The following is a 14,288-nucleotide window of genomic DNA, read 5'->3' as shown; positions in this document are numbered from 1 at the left end:
GTAAGCCTATTTGAAAAGCATCAGAGTTTAATGATAATAAAATGTGAGGCTGGATGAACACAGCAGGCCAAGCAGCATCTCAGGAGCACAAAAGCTGACGTTTCGGGTTTGGTCCTTTTACAAAGGATCATGTATTTATTTTCGCAGAGTTAGTCATTGATATTTTACTGGCGCATTGAAAACAATATTAATGTGAATTTTTATTTTAGAGTACATGTACTAATAGGTGGACTTTTAACCTAGCAGCAAAATTATTCACTTTCCAATGGATTATTTCATGGATTCACATTTTATCGCTGGCTATTGCTCAGATTTTGCAGTCAGAATGTCTAATGGGTTTTTATCAATTTCTGACTGGATTGCTAACTAATTGCCCCACCTGGACAAAAGGAACAGCTTTGCCACCTACCACTGAGCCTGTCAAACCCAGCCAGAATATGCAAACCTGAAACTGCTGTTTAATCTTGAACTCAGCTTCATATTTAAATCAGTTAACAGAAGCAATGCCTTCCACCTCTGTAACATTACCTATCCTCATCATTCCTTAATGTACTTTGTTAACAAAACCTAATGTTGTGCTTTCAACAGCTCAAGGTTTGTGTTAATTAACACTTTTCCTTCGCCACCCCGTTTCATTCCTCCACTAGTTTTTGTTTATGTAAAATGCTGCAGCCCAGATCCACACATGGATTAGGTTCTGTACTTCCATTATGACATGCTTTCCACATTCCAAGCTGAAGTTACCATGAAGAACTTTCCTTCTCAACCTCTCCAGAATACCAGAAAATTGACTTCAACGTTTTTGTCTTGGCTTTCAGATCTCTCCATTCTAAAGCTGATTCTACCTCCATGAGTTTATTTGACTTATGTCTCCATGCTTTATTATATTTCTCCTTGCTGTTCTGTGTTCCTTCATGGAATGTAACCACTGCTGGCAAGGCTAGAATTTATTAATCATTTTTAATCATCTTTGAGAAAGTGGTGGTGAGCAATCTTCATGAGCTACTGTAGCCTATATGGCTCATGTCTGTCTATGGTGCTGTTAGATCGCCAGTTCCAATTTCATCTGAGGATGATGAAAGGATTTGTGAGGAAAAGGAAAGATGAGATATTTTGAAATCATAACAGCTACATGACTTGGAATGGTACCTGCCGTTTTGGATTTCTAATTACCTACTGCCCTTGTCCTTCTAAGTGATAGAGACCATAGGTTTGGAAGGTATTGTCAATAAAACCTTGCTAAGGCAATGATGTGCGACTGATTTATTAATACATTGATTTAAGCCTGACAGATGGTGAGGAGGAGAATTAAAAATGATCCAGAATATCCAGCCCCAACCTGCCTTAATAGAGCAGAATCTTTTGTTCTCTCTGCTAATGTGCACAGAAGTAGGAAGGACATTTAATTTGACAGAATGGTGGTGTACCCAAACCCTACCACCTTCCACTAGAATTGCATTATAGCTGGGAAGGCTATTAGTTAACCTTACTATTCCACTGTTAATTATGGCTTTTAGTAAAGGTAAAGATGCCATAGTCCCACTCTCTCATTGGTGAGAGACAACTAGTGGTGGCTTAACATGTGATCATCACATCTCAGGCAAAGGGAGAGGTTGAGAAGGAAAGTCCTTCATGGTAAATTCAGCTTATTGTAGGAATTGAACCCACACTATTAGCATTTCTCCACATTGCAAACCAGCTGTTGAGTCAACTCAACTAACCATTTCCTAAGTCAATTAATGACCACTCAAGAGCCTTGACTCAATCTCACTGGAATTAGTCAAATTACAGGCAGGCCTAATGCCATGCAGTGAGCAGAGCAACTCAAATTGTGCGTTCAGTTAGTTATTTCTGGAGGTAGTCTCTTAAACAAAGATGTTCAGTAACTGGTTGAGGAACTGGACATTAGGAAGGTAGGATGCATTGAAAGCCACCACCCTACCCTGTTACAGCAAGTACCCTTGCTGCTGAACACCTCTGCACCATGCTCCTCACCACACTACATGACTTACCCATGTCCTGAGTCAATCTTCAGCCAGTAAGGGTGGCCGTCAATTCCTCAACATGATTCTACCCATCATTGCAGTATTTACTAAGCAGATCCAGTTAACTTGCTGGTCAATATTGACGCTCAGGATATTGACTGTTGAAGCTTCAGTGATGGTAATGCTGTTGAATGTCAAAGGTATTATTTCCTTTTTTGAACTAATCATCACCTGGCATTGGTGTGGTGTGAAAGTTATTTATGCCACTTATCAACCTAAGCCCGAACGTCATCTAGATTTCTTTGCATGACTGTAATTATTATGAGAGGAGTTGCGAATGGCATTGGACACTGTGTAGCCCATCAGTGAATATTTGCACTTATGACCTTGCAACGGAAGGGAAGAACACTCAAGAAACAAACGACAATAGTTTGGTTGAGGACACTGCCCTGATGAACTCCTGCAGCAATTTTCTGGGGCTGTGATAGTTGGCATCTAGCAACCAGAATGGTCTTCCGTTTTGTTAGGTGTAAGTCCAAACAGTAGTGTTCTTATCCCTTGTTTCCTACAGATTTTAATTTCACTCGAGTCCTTGATGCCACATTGGTTCAACTGTTGCATTGCTGTAAAATGCAGTCACTCTTTTCTCAGCTTTGGACTTTAGGTTTGTTTCTTGTAATGAGATCTGAACAAAGCGGTCCTGGCAAAACCAAAACTGAACATTGGTAAGCAGCCTACTGATGTGTAAGTGTTGCTTGAGTAAACTTTTAATAAGAGTTTCTGTCGTCATGCTGATGTATGAGAGTAAACCAATGGAATGGCAATTTGCCCAGATTGAAGTTGGCCCTTCTGCAAACTGCATAGATTGGTCAATAATGCACATTGTTAGGTAGATGCCGGAGTTGTCACTGTAACTGGAATAGCTTTGTTAGGGCACGGTTTGTTCTGAAAGACAGTTCTTCAACACCATAACAAGGTATTATGGGGTCCCATCGCATTTGCATTATCCAGAACGGAGTAAACTGAATTAATTGAAAATTGGTACCTATGGGAGTGAGAGTTTCAGGAAAAGCTCAAGATGGAGCAAGTTATTTAGCCTTGTTCTTTGCACTTGTGTGAGGGCCCACTGTCATCGATGTTGTAGGACCTTCATAATTAGTTGTTTAATTGCCCACCCATGTTCACAACTGTCTTGAGAAGATATACCGATTTTTAATCAGATCTGTGAGACTTTTGTCAATACCAAGCAGGTTCTGCTGTTTAGCATGCACCTGTGAACCAGTATGAAAAAAAAATGACCAATGTTGATCCACTCTTCAATTACAGTAATAGAATAAGGTATATGCAGTACCATGTTTGAGTTCAAAAGAAAAGCTGGATAGGCTGAGACATTATTCACTGGAGCATAGGAGGCTGAAAGGTGACCTTATAGAAGTTTATAAAATCATGATGGGTATAAGTAGGGTTAATGGTATGTGATTTTTCCCTAGGTGGGGTATTTCAAGACAAAGGGGCCATTTTTAAAGTGAGAAGAGAGAGATTAAAAAAGACACGAGGGGCAATTTTTTTTTGCATAGAGTGTGGTTCACGTGTGTGTTCAACTTGCTGGGGAAGTAGTGGATGTGGGCTCAATTACAAAGTTTAAAAGACATTTGGAAAAGTACATGAATAGGAGAGGTTTGGAGGCATATGGGCCAGGAGCAGGCAGGTGGGACTGGTTTAGTTTGGGATTACGGACTGATTGGACTGAAGGGCCTGTTTCCATGCTGTATGACTCTGATTCTATGACTCTGTGTGATTACAGAATGTGGAGGAGTGCTACTGCTGGTCTATAGCACGTCATGGATTCCTAGTTTAGACCTGCTATATCTGTTCTGAATCATCCAGTTTAGCACATCATACAAGTTGATGACAAGTTTCCTCAGCATCAAGATGGATTTTGGTTTCCGCAAGTAATGTGTGATGGTCACTTCTAATAATACTTGTCTGCTGCCTGACAACTGTAACTGCTGCTTTAGTTATTCTATTTTTTTCCTGGCCAGTTACTTCTTCAATACCTTGAAAATTCTTCTCAAATCCTTTTGGCTTAATTTTGTTCTGCCAAACTAGCCCTCTTCATGTTGTCATTTCTCTCAATGCTCCGCTCCATTGTTTTGTGTCCTTTCATGGCATTTTCCGTTAATCCTTTGTGGCATCTTGTTGTATGTTGATGGTGCAATACAAGTGCAATTTGGTTTTGATTTTTGTGAAATAAGAGAAGTTGTACTGAGCTCAATTAAACATTTTGGTGGATGTTTCAACAGTCCTAGTTCTTAAGTGTTAGTTACCGTAACTATGGGCTGTTTCCTAAAACCTGAATTATATAGGTGATCGTGAGCTAGTTGGGAAAATATAATAAATTTAGAAACGTTAGATTCTCAATGTTGAGAAAAACAAGTCTGCTTCTACTGCTAGAGTTACCAAGAACTGCAGATGCTGGAGTCAGAGATAACACAGTGTGGGGCTGGAGGAACTTGGGGCGGCATGGTGGCTCAGTGGTTAGCACTGCAGCCTCACAGCACAGGGACCCGGGTTCAATTCTAGCCTTGGGCGACTGTCTGTGTGGAGTTTGCACATTCTCCCCATGTCGGCGTGGGTTTCCTCTGGGTGCTTCAGTTTCCTCCCACAGTCCAAAGATGTGCAGGCTAGGTGGATTGGCTGTACTAAATTGCCTGTAGTGTTCAGGGGTGAGTGGGTTATAGGATTATAGGGGGATAGGTCTGGGGGTGATTCTTCAAGGGGCGGTGTGGGCTTGGTGGGCCAAAGGGCCTGTTTCTACACTGTAGGGAATCTAATCTAAGCCAGGCAGCATCAGAAGAGCAGGAAAGTTGACATTTCGGGTCAGAACCCTTCTTCAGAAAAGGGTCCTGACTCGAAATGTCAACTTTCCTGCTCCTCTGATGCTGCCTGCCTGCTGTGTTCCTCCAGCTCCACACTGTGTTATCTCTGCTTTTGCAACCAGATTTTTAATGGAAAGATGAGAACCTCATTACTGAGCACTGAGGGGCCTATTTGCACATATTTGCATTAATTAGTACTTTAGTCTCAATTTATTGAAATGCAGTTTCCTATTTTCACATGTACCACGTAGAAACTATTCAGTGACAATTCCAACATGAAAGTCATAGTGGGTTCGTGGCAGCTTCAGCTCACTTCTTGTTCCTCCTGGCTTCTATGTTGAACAGCAGTCATCAATATCTCAGACTGTGCTTCATGTACAGTGACTGCTTGCATACCCCATTCACAGTGGTTGGCACCTACCAGCCTCACCACATACCGGTGACGCATCTCTAACCATTACCATGTAGGTACTTCAATTCTGCACTTTGAAGCAGGCCAGCACTATTTCTCTCAGTGGCCCAAACAGCCTACATGGACCACGTGGCCTGACCATGGACATGTACCCATCTCATAGATTGGCCCATGGTGCATCTCAGGGATCCTCACTTGCTTTCTGCACTCAATCACTTTGTCCCTACTTGGATGCTCATAGATCCTTGACTTGCCTTTTTGAGCTTTGCTGCTTTATTCAGAACTTAAAAAGGTTATAGTTCTTCCATCTTGCCTTGCCTTTTAATGCTGGATCAAAGCTAGGCAGTTTGTCTTGATGCTGGCAATGATCAGTCAAAGTGGTGGGGGGGAGGCACAGGTGTGGTGATATGTTGCTTTATGACACAGAACTCTGTAAATTTTACACCCACCTAAATGCCAACTCTCCTGCTCCTCTGATGCTACCTGGCCGGCTGAGTTCCTCCAGCTCCAAACTGTGTTATCTCTGATTTTGCAGCTAAATTTTTAATGCAAAGTGTGCCAGCAGTATTACATGTGATTCCAGTGGCTATGCATCAAAATCTAAGGGTGGTTATCGTCAATTAGATCAAGGGAGCCAGATGGCAAACTAGGGGTTACTGGCACAGTCAGTCAATAGTATCATCTGCTATCAGTCAAGGGACTATATAGTGGTTGGCAGCTTGGGACATCCAGAGTCAGAGCATCCATATCTGCTTGGTCTGAGTAGTGGCCCATCGTCAATCTACACAGCAGTTCCAGTTCAACTAGTCGGGAACTACAGAGATCACTCAAAAACATGCTCACACATCAGCCAGGGCTGTCTCTCTAAATCAGTTGGAGGGATGGGACACGGTCAGTCCAGGGGTCTATCCACTGAAAGTCAAGGGAGTTATCAGATGCCAGTGTTGAGGTGGTGATGCAAGGGAAGTCAATTGTGGGGATTGGAGGTAACTGGAATGCAGGGGGGAAAATAATTGTGAAGGAGCAACTCAGCATACACGGGTGGGAGACAATAGGGCATGGGAAGGCAAGGAATATTTCTGGAAGGCGGCGGTAGGAGGTGGGGAGGTGTTGTCTTCAATGGTAAACACCTCTCCAGCTCCGACGGGGTGACAGTGCATCACTCCGTGCGGTGTAACAAAGTAGTACGTTTGGGGCTCAGATGGACATGTGGAGGTGATTAGCTAAACGAGTGGGAACCTGGAGCAGATCAAAGCCGATGAGTTTGAGAAAGAGGGAAAGGAAGAAAGGAGCATGAAGGGACGCTGCGGAGTGAGGGCGGGAATGGGGTAGTGGAAGACATCACATGGACTGTAAGGTTCAGACTTGCTCTGTGAACCATGACCTGTGTTACTTTTCATCCTCATCCAAATCACAAACGTGCAATGGAAATGGAAAATGAATGTCGCAGTAGGTGTAGTAAGTGTTTTAATTCTCTGGGGAAGGGTGGTCCCATTTTGAGCAATGAGAGGCCTTTCAAAGGGCAATAGCATTAAACAGATTTCCTCATAATACAGGTAAAGGACATCTATTATCATAAAATACTGTATGCGGACCTCACACATTGACCTACTGTGTGAAATAGAAATCCTGGTTCTAGAGACTTTTGGCCACATTATTCAACATTACAAGTCACTCCTACGTTAGGCTTTGAGGCACAAGCAATGTCTTGTGGGCTAGAAAGATTAATCATAGTCAATTAAAGTAGAATCAGCTTCTAAGTCTTCCTAGCCTGTGCAAGGTGCAGAAACTTTATAACTCATACCTTGGACCATAAAACATCCATACCATTATCCTTTGTGCAAGGCTGCTTTTATTGGGGTTTGTTTGATAAGAAGCCCTCATTATTACAACCACATGAACAATCTCCAAATGTAGATGTGCTAAAAGGCTTGAGCAAAAGGTGTTTGAATCAGGACATAATGTGCAATGGCCATTTAAAAGCATCTCACTGGCCTTATGGCTAAGGCTTCCATTTCACAGTGTTTGGAGGACGCTGTTCAAAAGTTAACTGTATGTGCTGTGACTGTTGAATGGTCATACACCTGCTAAGAGGCTTTGTTTCTGATATTGCTCACATATGCTCATTGGAGCAGTCTCAAGTGGGTCTAGGCGCAGGAGCTGTGCTCCTCTCTGCGGCTGCTGCACCAATGGATGTGGCTCACATGCATCTGTGCAGACAGGAGCTAGGACCAGCATCAACCACCTGCAAAGGGGGAACTACTGCAGTGCTTCCAGTCACCGGTGCCTTCATGATGCAGTAAAATTGCTCGAGGCCCACAGTTGGTCATCGACCATGGAATGCTGTGCACATGAAAGGCAGCAATACCATACTGTGTCCAGGGGTATAGTTCAGAATGTCATTTCACACTATCCTGTGTGCATGCATACCTTCCTCCATTGTTGAGGTGTGTTGCAGAGGAGGACATAAGATGGCCAAGATGCACTTGACATCAAGATTCCATCCAGGTCATATCTGGGTCTTTGTATCGGTAGCTTCCATCTCTGGGGCCACATATCTGCAGAATCTCTGCTGGAGATATCTGGAGGATGCACCAAGGCTGTGGGATGGACAATGAGGATCAATGAGAGTTACAGTATTGTATAGAGTAAGAAAATGAGGGTATTCTTCTGATGGAACAGCACCTTCAGCATCCTACTGCTCAGAAGCATCAGCCAAAGCAACACAGGAAGGACATATTTGTAAACCTTGTTCAGTAGAACTGAATTGCATAAAGTCATCATTCACTAACTGTAAATGTAGTGCAGATGACATGCATGGATGTATTTGGGTTGGGTGAAAGCATATGGGTGAAGATGCTGCATGTAATAGTGAGAGTGGTGGACTGTGAGCCTGGGTCTGCTGTAGCAGCAGTTAGACAGAGCATGAAGTAGCAGAGAGACGATGATGGCTCTAAAGGAGTGTAGAGTGTCTTTAACTTTCTTGCATATTTTTGGGCAATCCTCCAGACCATGGACCCACAGTTACCACATTGGCACTGTCAGTCTGGCAGGATTTGGTGCCATGTTCCCCGCTGGCCACTCTATGGATAAAAGATGGCTGTCCACCCCACCATCATTTTGCTGGGACCACTACGTCCCTGTCAGAAAACGGAGGCCATCTCTGGGACAATTCCTCATCGTCAGGACCTGTCCAGGTTGGCTCTTGACTGACAGGGCCTGACCTGGGTGCGAAGTTGCATTTTACATATAGTGCTGGCTCCAGGCATCAGTGACGTCCCAGAAATGGTGAGCACTGTTGCCATGACTAAATGCGTGAAAGCACAAGAAAGAGACCACAGAGGTGTGGCACACATGTGATAAAGAAACGGGAAGAAACCCACTGGAGTTCATCGAGCAAAACCTTCCATGAAACTCCCCGAAACTGATATCTGATTTTGTGTAAAATTCAGCCCTATGCATTTCAGGTTCTACACAGGAGGGAGGGAGTGGTAGATACCTTCTGAGGCAGGAATAGCCCTGACCTCTGGTAGTATGCATGTATTTTGTTTGGAACAATCCGAAATGTTAAGCTACTTATCTTGCACTCAGACAGAGGCAAAGGTTGAAGGCTGAATAACTCTTGGATGTTATGATTTTATGGAGGTTTAACGGACTGATGATGGGACTTTGACAATGTAGATTGTACTCTCTTGTCATGTAGCATCCTCAAGAAATTTACGGGACTGAATGAAGTTTGGCTTGTCGATAACACAATATAAATTGTTCCTTTTGCTTCTTGTTACTCAGGTCAATCTGTTTAATACTATTCACGTACACATGTATGAGGCTTGAATTACATCATCACAGTCAGTCTTTCTTGCTGGATCTAATTATCACAAGATATTATTCCATTTGCCTACCGGATTTGAGAGCCTATTTTAGAAATCTAGTCAGTAACTTTTTTGAAGTTAAATAAATTAACCTTATTAACTCATTAAGAAACTAGTTTGTGTCACATATTTGACCTATTGGCACTTTCAACAAAAGTATAAATGTGACTAATTGGTACTAGCCTGCAGTCTTAACTGCTAATAACAGAAACATGCTGTCCAATTCAATTGCACTCAGGGTGCTAATTTTAAAGTATGATTATATTTGCAACATGAGTGAGTGACATAAATTTGCACTAAAACTGTGACTGATGTCGTGCTGCACTGCCAGAGCTCTATATTACACATCTTCACTTCTCCACATCCTCAAGTATTCATCATTTAACTATTTTTATGGCTATAAACCATTTTTACAACCTAATAATAACACTGTAATTATCAGTGAGTTATAAAACGTCAGATTTTAAAGCATTTTACTTCTACTCCTTTTCCAACTACTGGTGATTAACTCACTAATCATTTTATTTCCACTTGGCATGGAGATCGTTCCCAGAATTTTCTGTTAAATCTGTTTCCATCCTGAAATTAGTAGTTAATAAAAAGCTTTAAACATAGTTTCCTTTGCTAATTTCTAACACACACTATGTTTTGTACTTAATATTTCACAGCATTAATTTTTTTTCCAATTTCTGAAGAAGGTGTAACATATTTTTAGATGCCTTGGGAACAAAAAGCAATTGTCATTAAGCAAACACAAATGTATCTGTAATGGAATTTATTCATATTATCTCAATGATACACTGGGCTTGTGTGTTTATTGTGCCATTGTGTACAAGCACTTCGATCTCATTCTTCAGCAATGTGAAAGGCTGATCTCAATTACAATCATTTTCTGAGCTCTGTAAATTCTGAGAATTAGCTTAAAATCATCTTAAAAATGTGTTTTGATATGCACACAATAATATCAGTTAAGAATGTTACAACTCCCCAAAATTGTTTATACATAACCATTTGGAGACAAGCTCGAACATTTCCCTGGTTAATCATGGTTGGCTTATCCCCATCTGAGAATTCTTTCTGACTGGGATATATCTTTGTTGTGACCTTACGTTCTTAAACATCTGCTATTGTTTCTCAAACACCCATTTGCCAGTCCACTTTCACTAGCTCTGGCCTCATTCCTTTGTTTATTATGCTTATTTAAGTTTAGCACAGTTGCTTCTAACCTGTGTTTCTTCCTCTCAAAGTGATTCCTAAATGTTACAATGTTATGGTCACTGTTTCTTAGATCTTTTATTCTGATGGCATTTATTAAATCTGCCTCATTTGACATCACCAGATCCAAAATAGTCTAATTCCTGGTTGGATTCACAACACATTGTTCCAGGAATCTGTCCTGAATACACACCATGAATTCTTTCTCAAGGCAACCTTTGAAATCTGACTTTCCAAATCTACATGAAGTTTAAATTGCGCACGGTTAATGTACTGACTTTTTACATATCCTCCGTATCTTCTTATTTATTCTCTGTCCCACTGTATAACTACTGCTGCAGGGCCCATAGTCAACTCCTACCAGTATTTCCTTCCCTTGTTTTTGTTACCTCCAGCCATTTGGATTCTACATTTTCCAATCCTAACATATTTCCTGTTATGATACTTCTTCTAATCTGTACTAATAAGCTGCCCCACCAACCTTCCTGCCTGTTCTTTCAAAAAGTGACATACCCTGAATATTTACTTCCCAACTTGATCTCCTTGTAACCAAGTCTTGTACTGTAATGCTATAAGATCACATCCATTAACCTGAATGTATGCTGTTAATTCATTTATTTTGTTCCTTACCTTTGTCTCAAGTGCAAGGCCACTAATTTTTAACTATGTCTCCTAAATCTAGTCTCTTCCACAGAGGATGCAACATCGTTCTGTCAAATTCCCTCAGATTCTTATGCTTCAATAAATTCATCTCTGGTTCTCTGAAACTCCAACAAATATAGGCTTGGCATGCCTAAACTTTTCTCATAAGATAACATCCTCCAACTCAGGTATCAATAAAGTGATGTTTGATAGCAAATCATTAATTGATAATGTACTAGTGCATGAATCATATATAGTAAAAATAATTAATGTTGTAATGCTGATTACTGCATAGCAGGAAATAATTTTCTTTTGAAATCCTTGGTTATACAGCTAAAAAAATGTTAGAATGCCAAGCCAACTGTGTGATAGCTTCCATATTGTGTAAGCAAAAGCAAGACATTCTTTACAGACGCCTGGCCTGCCGAACATGAGGGTAACTGAGCAGGAGTAGTTCAAAATTGATGTTCAAGCATACTAAACATTTGAGGTAGAGGCAGAAAATAAAATGGATGGTCGATAATCAGCCTGGAAGACCGATTTGACTGAGACCTCCTTACTTCAAACAAGTACAATTTCAGCAGGGTCACACATTTTTGTCAGTGAGATTACAGTGGAGGCTATAAATTAACACACAAAAAGAAACTTTTTTTATCAGTCAATAATAATTTAAGTAAATTTCACAGCTTGGTTTATGTTAAGAGTGTAAGAAAAGTCTGGGATGAACCCAAGGCCATTCCATGATTAGGATAATTCCCTCAGCACATTGATTCTCCTGTTGTGGCATTTAATTCTAAAGGCTGTTCTCAGTACACCTCCCCCTCCAAATCTTATTGGTGATAGATGAGTAATTAGTTTTACTAATTAGATATGGAATTTGCACTAGGAAATTACCATTAGTTTAAGATGATTTGTGGGATCAATTAATTCCCACTATTAATAAGTAGCATTGCAGCAAATGTTAAGCAATTCATTTAGTTCAGATGTGATTGGTTAGGTAAACAAAAGCAGCTTCTTTGTTTTCGTGTAAATGTCTAGAAACTGATACAGACTGGTTCTATCACTTTATGTACAGGTATTCCTTCGCAACACGACACATCGCTGTTCAATCTGCTTCATTTGGGGCTCACTTGGACACTTTTTATGCCACAATTCAGACAATTAAACATTTTACTCAGTTCCCATTTGATGATTACAACAACATTGAAGTTATACAATGTATAAAAAGTCAGTCAATATGAAACACATACAAGTGATATACAGCTAGACAGCTATTTAATTTGAAGTTCAAACCTGAAGTTGCAATAACGTTGGTCCTTTTTCAAAACATAAAATCACACATCAAAACAGTTTGAAAACAATGCCATCTCTACAAAGTCAAGGTCTCATTTCAGTGGGAGCGATTCAGTGTAATGAGCCATGGCAGATAAAATTGCATAACACCAGTATGGCTAACAAAAGATTCTTTTATACCGTATAACAAAATAACAAAAGTTAAAGAATTATTGGATCAGTAGAAGACAATTACATTAATCATTTTATATGAATTTCTTTTATTATCTTGTTGGTCACGTTGTGCTTCATGCCTCTGGTTCGTATTCTTGATACTCCTCCTAAGATGTAAAGAAACAGAAATTACCTTTGTTTCCAAAATTTCATGAACGGTTGATTCGCATTTTCTTTCCAGACAAGCATAAAAAAAAATTCACCACTTTCAGCCTTCTTTTTAGCACATATGGTATGTGTATGCCTGCACTGATTTGGTTCATTATAATTTCACAACTAAATGTAATTATTTGAATTCGTTCAGCAGCTGACTGACATTTTCCTTAGTCAATGCTCCAGGTCAGTGAGACACAAATGCAGATATATAAATACAAATACACAAATATAATATACAGATATGTTGTGTACTTAATGCACAGTGAATTCATACAAAAGCAGTTCACTTTAAAATTAAATGGCATCTAAAATGTACACCAATTAAACAAAAGCATAAGTCATGTATAATACTCCAAATTGATTCTTATTGAAGTTGAGTATATTTTAAAATAATTACCAAGAAATATATATTTCTCAAAATAATTAATTGAGTTTTGCAGTTATCTCAAAAAAAAGCAGTGAGTGGCAGAACAGGTTTGGGAGACATCTCACAATGTAGATCAAGTCAAGCTATTAGGATGAAATTCTCTGGTGATTGAAGGTACTTACTAACCAGCTGTCTCGCTGTATTTTTCCGAAGAAGGGTCCAGTTCTGAAATGTCAGCTTTCCTGCTCCCCTGATGCTGCTTGGCCTGTTGTGTTCATCCAGCTCTACACCTTGTTATCTCAGATTCTCCAGCATCGGCAGGTCCTACTAACTTTGTGCTATGCCAACACCATTTGAAGTCAACACAAGTACTAAAGGTAAGATCCTCCATAATTCTACAATAATGACGACAGCAGCAGGCTACAGATGTAGCTGGTCTACATAATTTGGAAGGTTTTCGAATCATAATGTGTTTCCTGGTGATTCTGCAGTTGAGAAACATTGTAGGGAAATGATGGAAGATCCTTAACTTCACATTAGCTCAAACTTTACCAATATGTTGATACCAAAAATTCCAATAATTGTCCTTATTTAGATTAAGAAGGGGAAAATGTTAATTTAAAAATTCAATGAAAATGAATACAATTAAAGACGTAAATGACAGATTTCAACTTTAATTTTATGTCTTTTGTTTCTATTAGCATAATAATGTTTTCTAAGTATGACCATGCCAACTATTGGAGTGGGACCTTTGACCTGAATGACTGGGTGGTCACCTATTCTGCTGGTGTCAAGGTGACAGCTGCACTAAATCTTTATGCAACTGGCTGCTTCCAAAAATCCACTTCAGATCTGTGAGGGATCAGATAATCCTCAACCCACAAATGTACTAATTCTATTACTGTGATAATTTGTGCTAGATCACACCATTTCATCTCATTACTTAAATGGAAAAAAACTGCAGGAAGTTGCAATGCAGAAGGACTTCGAGGTATTTGTATACAAAACACATAAAGCTGACACACTGGTGCAGCAGGTAATATGGAAAGCTAATGGAAAGTTAGCCCTTATTTCAAAAGGGTTTGAGTATAAGAGTAGGGAGGTCTTACTGCAACTGTACAAGGTGCTGGTGAGGTCACATCTGGAATAATATGGGAAGTTTTGATCCCCTGATTTAAGGAAAGATATCATTCCATTGCAAGCAGTTAAAAGAGGGTTCACTTAGATGAACACCGGTATGAAGGAACTGTCTAA

General features: G+C 40.2%; 1 protein-coding gene and 1 long non-coding RNA gene across 3 annotated transcripts in view; one reads left to right on the top strand and one right to left on the bottom strand.

Annotated features, from left to right (window-relative positions):
• The window catches only part of LOC132210474 (uncharacterized), a 164,141-nt gene that overhangs the window by 139,790 nt on the left and 10,063 nt on the right, over nt 1–14,288 (top strand). The window contains exon 2 of the long non-coding RNA XR_009446617.1: nt 13,248–13,411. This is a non-coding gene — a long non-coding RNA (uncharacterized LOC132210474). The remainder of the gene's footprint in view (nt 1–13,247; nt 13,412–14,288) is intronic.
• sncb (synuclein, beta) overlaps nt 9,907–14,288 on the bottom strand; it is a 66,248-nt gene continuing 61,866 nt past the window's right edge. For both annotated transcript variants that reach the window (XM_048543308.2, XM_048543309.2), the window contains exon 6: nt 9,907–12,618. In XM_048543308.2, coding sequence (XP_048399265.1) covers nt 12,586–12,618 — 33 coding nt within the window. In that variant the 3' untranslated portion in view covers nt 9,907–12,585. The remainder of the gene's footprint in view (nt 12,619–14,288) is intronic.

Source organism: Stegostoma tigrinum, chromosome 13 (assembly GCF_030684315.1).
Source record: "Stegostoma tigrinum isolate sSteTig4 chromosome 13, sSteTig4.hap1, whole genome shotgun sequence".
NCBI classification, from domain to species: domain Eukaryota; kingdom Metazoa; phylum Chordata; class Chondrichthyes; order Orectolobiformes; family Stegostomatidae; genus Stegostoma; species Stegostoma tigrinum.
Note: the sequence above shows the minus strand (reverse complement) of the source record. Positions and strands in the feature narration are given on the sequence as shown.